At 39.2% G+C, this 8,905-nt stretch overlaps 1 protein-coding gene across 2 annotated transcripts in view; it reads right to left on the bottom strand.

The window, feature by feature from the left end:
* Positions 1 to 1,078: 1,078 nt before the first annotated feature.
* The window catches only part of si:dkey-40c11.2 (drebrin-like protein A), a 40,076-nt gene continuing 32,249 nt past the window's right edge, over positions 1,079 to 8,905 (bottom strand). The window contains exons 5-16 of one of the 2 annotated variants that reach the window (XM_014008376.1): positions 6,738 to 6,881; positions 6,455 to 6,532; positions 5,646 to 5,797; positions 5,463 to 5,517; positions 5,062 to 5,136; positions 4,800 to 4,911; positions 3,410 to 3,925; positions 2,449 to 2,988; positions 2,201 to 2,299; positions 1,959 to 2,092; positions 1,640 to 1,691; positions 1,079 to 1,525 (exon numbers count right to left, since the gene is read on the bottom strand). In XM_014008376.1, the coding sequence (XP_013863830.1) occupies positions 1,389 to 1,525; positions 1,640 to 1,691; positions 1,959 to 2,092; positions 2,201 to 2,299; positions 2,449 to 2,988; positions 3,410 to 3,925; positions 4,800 to 4,911; positions 5,062 to 5,136; positions 5,463 to 5,517; positions 5,646 to 5,797; positions 6,455 to 6,532; positions 6,738 to 6,881 (2,094 nt within the window). In that variant the 3' untranslated portion in view covers positions 1,079 to 1,388. The remainder of the gene's footprint in view (positions 1,526 to 1,639; positions 1,692 to 1,958; positions 2,093 to 2,200; positions 2,300 to 2,448; positions 2,989 to 3,409; positions 3,926 to 4,799; positions 4,912 to 5,061; positions 5,137 to 5,462; positions 5,518 to 5,645; positions 5,798 to 6,454; positions 6,533 to 6,737; positions 6,882 to 8,905) is intronic. The other variant, XM_014008377.1, reaches the window with a different exon arrangement.

The raw sequence follows: 8,905 nt of genomic DNA, 5'->3' as shown, positions 1-8,905 counted from the left end.
CTGCTTCTGAAATGTGTCTAACAATGAGGCTCCTCTCTGCCTGTCAAAATATTTTGCCTTTTGTCCTGAGGAATTTGTTCTTTGTCGCTCACAGGTTGAAAAAGGCAATGTCTCCACCTATAGGTGCAAAGGCAACACTGCACCATTTCAACTTTACAACTTTGTTTTCACCCAGATAGACTTTAAAAAAATGAGTGGCAAGCTCTGTCAAAAATAATTCATAAAGTGGTTTAGAGACAACATCAAATATGTATTATGTGTACCCAGATTTTTATTAGTACTTTTAATTTCTATATTTAGCTAAAAATAACAGGTGTGTCTGTTCTTTGGTTTTCCATTGAAAAGAGCACATATTTTCAAAAGGTAACAGAAATATGTGATGTCTTAAAGTGAAAAGTGGACATTAACAGCTTTTGATAATAGTAATTAAACACTAAAAGAAAACATTAAACATCAGCAAATTAACCATGTAAATGATATATTTGTATGTTGGTTAAATACATAGGCATGGAATCTATAAAAAGGACAATCAACGTTTTTATATATTCTTTTATACAGTGTAGTGTTTTAAAGATGCTGAATGTTTGTCAGAAAAATGCATGAAAATGTTAAAAAAAAACTTGGAAACATGGCAAAATTAATTATAAAATACATATGAAGGCATCAAATAAACAAAATACAACCCACCCAAAATGTAAAGCTATACAGGTGTTAAATTTAACATCATTTTCTGTTTTTTTTTATTTTATTTTTATGTTTCTGCTGCTGTTCTGGTTTGTGTAATTAAAGTGTTCTAAAAGACAATGTAGAGATACAGAATGATGCAGGAAATACAAAAAGATGATTATAAGATGCTACCTGGTATGTGGATAGAAATGGTGAGCAGAGTTATGCTTGTTACATGTGTGGATCAAAAAAAATACACACTGCACTTTAAAACATGTTTGTGTTGCTTGGGAAAAATAATTAAAAAAAGAGTTTGTGATCATTTGTTGTTGTGATCCCAATCCACCCCCCCCCCCCCCCCCCCCCCTTCCGCAATAGATAAAAAAAAAAAAAAAAATTTTTTTTTGGGGGGGGGAAGAAAAAAAAGAAGCTTTGCGATTGTTTCCATGAAAATGAGGCTAGGTAAAATCTGCATGCCTGTGTTTTCTCAAAAAATAAAAAATAAAATAAAAAGTCAACATCAAAATGGAGAGTCACACTTTTCTTTTTGCTTTCTTCAAAACAAGGAGTTACATGTGTCTTTTATTCTTCTAACTAAAGAGAAAGTATAAAGTTTCAGTGGGAGGATTAAGGTAAAAACATGCTGAAACAAGAGGCGAGAAAGTGTCCCTGAGCATGTGTGTGTATGTGTGTGTGTGTTTGCACAATGCGTCTCCGTCTGCCTATATGGTCTCCACATAATTGGCGGGGAACAAGCCTTGTCGACCATCTTTGCTCCACCCCCTCCACCAGGCTTTGTCCACTGTCTCCACGTCCCGGATGATGTCACCTGGTTCAAAGGAGATCTCCGTTTCGTCCTCTGTGGGAACCGCGAGATAACATGTTGAAGACCAGATAATCACAGTGTAATTACTGCAAATGGAGGCACTTTATGTGCACATGTCTGGTAATTATCCTCCAAATGGCAGCTTACCTGCCTGGTAGTCATACAGAGCTCGGACGCACATGTGCTGCTCAGCTAAATCCTGAAGTGACAGGGAAATTTAAAAAGAGGCTATAATCAGAAAATATTGCATTTCTTGCTCAACTTAAGTACAACACAAGACAATCAAGGCAAAAAAGTACTTTGAAGACAACTTTTGTATAATTAAATGTACTTTTTATTGTCTCAGAAGACTATTTAGTTTGGTCTACATCATGCATCAGGGACATTTGATAGCACTCAATTATATTAAGGGAATATTATAATAAAATCAGTTTATATAATATATATGCATGCATGGATGAAACACCTCTTGTCCATTTTCTGAGATCTCCTGCATCTCGTCTTCGATGATGTCATTGTCTTCAGCAGTGGTGCGGTGGCTGTAGCAAATGGTCACCTCGGATGTACTGCCCTCTGTGTCAGAAGGACTCAAAGATCTCACTGTGGGAAAAAAAAGTGTTAAGTCTTTAAACTCATCCAGCTAAAACTGAATGAGAAAAAAAGTTAAGCTATGGTCACTACTGATGAACTTCTTGTTTTATGTCAAACCTGTGCCGTTCTGTTCCTCTGTCCCTGCACCATTTGTGATCCCATTGGCTGTCAAGATTACAGTCTCGTGCTTGATCACTTGACAAATCGGTTCATTGTCTGAAATAATAATGACTCAATGTTAGCTTAATAGGATTCGACTTATTTAGAAAGCTGTAGCACACTTTTAAAATGGTTCTGACAGTGTGACAATGCAAGTCACGAGAGAAAAAAATAAATAATTTTAAAAATGACAACACAATGTTTACCTGTGAAGCTTGGTTCCTCCTCTTCCTCTGAAACCTCAGCAGGTTCAACATGGGGCTGGATGTTTCCTGAATGTTTAATCTCCTCTGCATCTTCCTCTGACTCCTCCTCTTCATCCAGCGGAATCTCTGCTAGATCCTTTACTAACACGGGTTCAGTTTCCTCTTCTGATCCCATCACCTCTTCTGATCCCATCACCTCTTCTGATCCCATCACCTCTTCTTCTTCCTTATTCTCCTCATTCTCCCTATCTTGATCCTCCTCCTGTTCTTCCCCTTCTTTGACCTTCTCACATTCCTCTTCTTCTTCTTCTCCTTCTTCTTTTTCTTCTTCTTCTTCCTCTTCTTTTTCTTCTTCTTCTTCCTGTGTCTCAGTCTCTGTTGTTTCTGTGGTAACACCAAACAGCTCCAGTTGGGTTTCAGGTTTATCTTCATCACATTCCTCTACATCCTCTTCCTCGTCTGCCTCCACCAGAACAGCTTGAACTTTAAAACCACTGTCCGACATCTGCGTCATGTGCACTTGACTTGCTGTGCAGAGATCTGTTAATTGGAAAATTATATTATTACAAGTGTCATCTAGGCTGAATGCCTTAAAAAAAAAGGTTCGTGTGGGGCAAGTTATGTTCTGCTTTGAGGCAAGAAACTAAGCAAGGCCAAAAAGAAGCATTTTTTGTGCAAGATTAAGTTTAATATTGCAATGAAGATTGTGCAAAACACTCTTATTTTTGTGTGTTGTATTTTTTGGAGCAGAAGTTGTGCAATTTTTCTTACTTAAATTTCAATTATGTAACTACTTTTTTTGTTGTGACTCTCCATTTTGATGTTGCCTGTTAGTTTGTTTTTTATCCAAGTACTTTATACACTTCTGAATTTCATGTATGATAAAAAAAGAAAAACTTGTATGTGCAGTACATTGAACACACATAGCTTAACTGAATGCCAGTTTGCCATTAAAACTTACCTGCTTTCAGCTCTGGACACGTAGGATCTGTCAGAACTGGTGAAGGTGGACCAGGCTCAAAGGTCAACATTAAGTCCTCCGTCTGGGCAGGGATATTTGGGACTGAGGTTGGACCAGCCTCCAAATGCAACTGAGAGGGGTTGTCATTTATTAAGCTGGGGGTGAAAGAATCCAAAAGGCTGGGCGAGGCCGGTGGTGCTGAGGGTTCTGTGGGTGACGCAGCCTGAGCTCGGTTTTTACTCTGAGGTGTGCTGGGCAGGGCTGAATCTGGAGGAGCGGGGCGGATGGGTGACACGGTTGGTGACGCGGGGGCTCGAGGTCCTGGCGGCAAGCTAAGAGGGTTACCACCGGGGCTCTCAGGGGGGGACGTGGCCCGGAAAAGGGGGGAGGTGGGAGCCCTCGAGAAGGGCGACACCAGGGGAGAACTTTGTGGAGAGGATGCTGAGCTTTCCTCTGCTTTAGAGAAGATGAAGGCTGTGTCTGTCAGGCTGCGCTGGTATCGTCTGAACGGTTTACCTGGAGAAAAACAAAACTGTTTGCTACCAGACCTGAAACACAAACACACTGTTTGTTTGTTTTTTTCTACCCCTGTGCAGACCTTGTATTGACGTCATTTTACAGTCATTTCTACAGCAGAACCCTGAACTCTTACCCTGAAACTAACCACTCCAGTACATACCTGACCCTAAATCTAGCCCAGGTGTGCCCAAACATTTTCCCCGAGGGGGCCAAAATGAAAATCTATCCATGGCTGCGGGCCAAATGCAGTTATATAATACATGAAATACAAATACTTTTTTAAATAAAGTCCTTTATTTTTAACGTTTAAGCTATGCAGTGGCCCACTTTTGTTTTAGTCTGTGCACTTGGAGAAAGTCTGCCATACGCTCAAGTAGCAAAGGCTCATGGGACATATCATAAATTGATAAAATATGAGTTTTTGTGACCTTATAAAGTGTGCAAATCTACATGTGGAGTTAAATCTGATCTAAATATTTCTTGTTGTCGTTTCATGTTTCATGTTTAATCCTAATAAATCAAAGATATGTCAGCACCATGACTGAAAACTACCTTCACTACAGCCCTTTTATATAGTCATTTGACCAATGGAAATGTTTCTACCTATAGGATAACAGGTTACAATCTTGTAACTTTGGCGACTGTTGGTGGGCCAAATCAAATGGCTTGGCGGGCCAAATTTGGACCGCGGGCCCCACTTTGGTCTCCTCTGATCTAGCCTAAACTGAATCCACAGCTTGGTCCTAATCTCCCACAGACCAGGCTTTGGTCCCAACAAGAAGCACTGGGTCCCCACAAGGCTGTTCTCTCTCTCTCTCTCTCTCTCTCTATCTCTATCCCTATCCCTATCTCTATCTCTCGCAGCTCATACCAGTGCAGGAAGATGATCCAGGACTGGTGGGACTTAGTGACGATGAAGATGACAGCTGCCTGAAGAACTCCCTCGGGTTCATGGAGCGTTGGGACACTAACGCCGCTGCCTCCTACGCGTCAACAAATGAATCATAACAAAATTAAAATAAATGAGCAGTTTTTGTTTAATAAACATCGCTCTTCTAGTGACAAGTATTTTTTTTCCAAATGAAGTCACAAATTGCTAATTTAACAGATTAATAAGTGTAAAACACACTTACCGCTGCTTTCTCTATAGACTCACTTCTTCGAAGACGAGCCCTCATTTCATCTTCATGCTCCCTTTGCTGCTGCTCCTGTTGGTTAAAATGCACAGCAGCAATAATTCAGGGATTTAAATAAACATTTTAATAGCTTTTTTGGACCATATAGATCTCATCATTCCTAAGGTAATAAGGTAAATGTTTACCCACTACTTGCATGTCTTAATAAACAAAGTCACACAAGCCCTTCTTCAAAACAGCTTCCTATTTTAGCATTATTTGTAATGACTTTTTGAATAATAAATAAGATATGTTGGTTTTATCTAGTTATATTTGTATTTAGACAATATAGAGAAGTCTTGTTTTGTGTGAGGAAGTAAACATAAATAGGAAAATGTCTGCAAGATAATTACACTCACCCATCTGAACTTCTCCTTCTTGCGCAGCTCTTCTTCTTGTTCGCTCTGTTTTCTTCTGTAAGAAAAAAATAATAATAAAATGAAACAGAAGCACTAAATTTCATTGTCCCAAACACCTTTAATGTCTTTTTTTCTAGACTACACAAAACATGACTATGAACAGACAGAGTGTATTGTTCTAACCTCTGCTCCTCAATCATCTGTAGTTTCTCGTTCATTTTTCTGTCTCTCTCCTCCTCGTCTCTTCGCTCCTTCAGAACCCGTTCCCTTTCGAGGCGACGCCGCTCCTCTATGGCTCTCCTTCGCTCCTCTTCCTTCCTCTCTTCCTCTTCACGCTGACACGCACAAGAAAAAAATGAAATGACGGTGAACTTTCATTATGAAAAATCAAATAATTGGACCTTTTTTAATGACCCTCTTTTAGCCCACTTAGAGCTGAAGCAGCAGATCCAGATAAGTCAAATGTGAAATGATGATTTTGAAAACATAAAAAAACAACTTAAAATGTATATTTCAGAAGCGCTAATTAAATCATTTACAAATATGTTTTTTAATTGAGGGAAAACGTTTATTAAACAGTGTCAAGTGTATTTTTTTAAGTTTGTCATTTATTTTGTTCAGTTTTCAAACATTAACCTTTCACATAATTTCAATTAATATTCATTTCCTTGATTTATTATAAAGTATAAACGTATCTATTGCTACACCATCTTAATTTTCAACTATTTCACCTTTTACATGTTTTACAAATTCAACAATTTCAACACTCTATTCAGTGTTTTCTTATTTGAAACGACAGAAGCAAAAAAAAACCTAAATCAACTGATAACATTCCCCTCTTTAACAATATTATTTGATTAGATTCAACAGCAGCTCTTCAAATTGATGTCTTTAAAGTTTTTTTATTCTCACTATTTGACTTCAATAGATTCAACAAAAGAAAAAAAACAAGAAAATAATTATATAAATGAAAAAAAAGTATTTTGACATACCTCTGCACGTGCCCAGAATGAGTCTCTATTGATAAGCCTCATTTCCATCGCAGCATTCGTTTTTCTGTAGTTTGTTCCCTAGAAGAAGAAAACAAAACAAGATACAAATTCATGGTTTTATGCTTAAAATATGCGTTAAGACACAAAATTATTAGCAATTATTCCTAAAATTAATTGAAGAGCTGAAGTGCACTCCTGAAGTTCAGCCTTAAAAATGATTCCTGCGTAAATTAAAGTCTCTGTCGCCATCTACTGGACAGATGAAGTAGAGCAGGAGTCTCACCACGATTCCCTCCTTGTCTGCAGACCGAGAGCTCCTCCTCACCCACTGTGAAGGAGCATTGGTTTGGGCCTTGCTGAGTTCAGCTCTTATCTTCTCCTCTGTCACATCCTCCAGCTTTTCTGCACTAATGAAAGCATGTGCTTCCTTAAAAAACACAGAGGGCAAGGGATTAAAAAGTGACAGGAGGCAGAGTAAGACAGATGTGAGTTTAATCCACCCTCACATGCCGTACTGTAGCCTCTATTGACACACGCAGTGACACAAAGACAACAGCACACACACACACACACACACACACACACACACACACACACACATACAGTCGTTCTGGTTTGTTTTCTCGTGGTCTGCTTTGAGTTATAGCGCAGAGTTATGAAAACTTGAGCCCAAGCAGTTGTGTAACTGCATCTGCTGTAAGGATGGTGGGAGAGCCGCAAACAGAGAAGGCCTCAGTCTGAAAACAAGAATGTGTTGCTTTGATTGGTTATCCACCCATCCCTCCAGCCCCTGGCTGAAAAAGAAGGGAAAAACAAGGTGGACACACTGTGTTTCTTGAAAAGCAAACAGAGTTTTTAAATATTGTTGCAGTTTTGCTTAGAGCAAATTTTTTTTTATTTTGAACCCATGTCTGTGCATGTACGCAGGTAGATCTGTATGCAGTCGTAATTTCAGAGTCATTTCCCTGAGAAAATAATTCCAGGTTTGTTAACGAACGGCTGGATTTGTCCAACACGAAAGCACAGCTTTCTATGAGTGACAACACTGACATCGAAACACACCATTCAGTGTGCCCGATGACAAATGTCAGTGTAGTTTGCAGTCCATATCAATCTGGCTGTCGATGTAACTGCACAGTTTGTCCAACGACCAGACAAGCAGCCCACAGTTTTACCCATGACAGTGAAGAAAAAAAAACTCTGAACAGAAAACCACAGCTTGATGGAAAATCTCACAGCAGCATGGTGTTGCATTCATTTCTGACATGTGCTCAAAAAACTTTTTTTTTTTCACATTTTCATGAAAAAATAAAGCTCCAAAAAAAAAAAAACCCACCCATTCACATTCTCACTCCCATCCATAGACAGTTTAGTGTGGCTTGTTAACCTAACATGCATGTTTTTAGTCTGTGAGAGGGAACTGGAGTTCCCTGAGAAAACTCACACAAACAGGGAAAGAACATACTAACTCTAAAGCTGGGAGTCAAACCTGCAACCTTTCTGCTGAGAGTCAATCTTTGACAGTCCATGACCACGGATTTTCAATTGTTAGAGCTGATGACTCTCAACAAGAAGGTTGCCTGATCGAATCCCAGCCCAGGGACCTTTCTGTGCATGTTCTCTCTGTTCATGTCTGGGTTTTCTCTGGGTACTCCAGCTTCCCCTTACAGACCAAAAGCATGACTGTTGGTAACTCTAATTTGTCCCTAGGTGTGAGTGAGAGAGTGATTGGATGACTATGTGTGGCCCTGTGATGGACTTACGACCTGTCCAGGGTGTACCCTGCCCCTCACACTGTGACTGCTGGATATGGGCACCAGTGGGTATATAGATAATGAATGGATAACAACTATAACAAAATAAAAATATAAAAATTGTTTATCCCAATTTTGATTTCTGGAGATCATCATAAAACCTGCAAAGGGTGTTTCACAAAGTGCAATCCTGACCTGAATCTTGAGAATCACTGTAAAATACTTGATAAAGAAGGATGTGCAGGCATGTTACTCATAACATAACGCCACTGTTGGAATTCAAATGCTTGATATAATTTCACTGTTATTTTTTTGTTTATTAGTTTTTTTCTTTTTTCTTTTTTTTGTCTGTAAAATCAATCAAAACTTATAAGAAATGATTTAAATATTCTGATTAAAATACAGATTAAAAGAAAAATTTTATATTTCAAGTTGATGACTCATCTTATCACTTCTGCCATTTAAAGTTGTAATTATAAATCATTACAAGACTAAGGAGTTGCTAAGCTGCTCCTCCACGTCGAGAGGAGCCAGTTGAGGTGGCTTGGGCATCTGGTAAGGATGCCTCCTGGACGCCTCCCTGGTGAGGTATTCCGGGCACGTCCCACCGGGAGGAGGCCCCGAGGAAGACCCAGGACACGCTGGAGATACTTTGTCTCTCGGCTGGCCTGGGAACGCCTTGAAGTCCTCGCAGAAG

This window comes from Austrofundulus limnaeus, unplaced genomic scaffold (assembly GCF_001266775.1).
Source record: "Austrofundulus limnaeus strain Quisiro unplaced genomic scaffold, Austrofundulus_limnaeus-1.0 Scaffold49, whole genome shotgun sequence".
Taxonomy (NCBI): Eukaryota; Metazoa; Chordata; class Actinopteri; order Cyprinodontiformes; family Rivulidae; genus Austrofundulus; species Austrofundulus limnaeus.
This window is presented reverse-complemented; position numbering and strand designations above follow the sequence as displayed.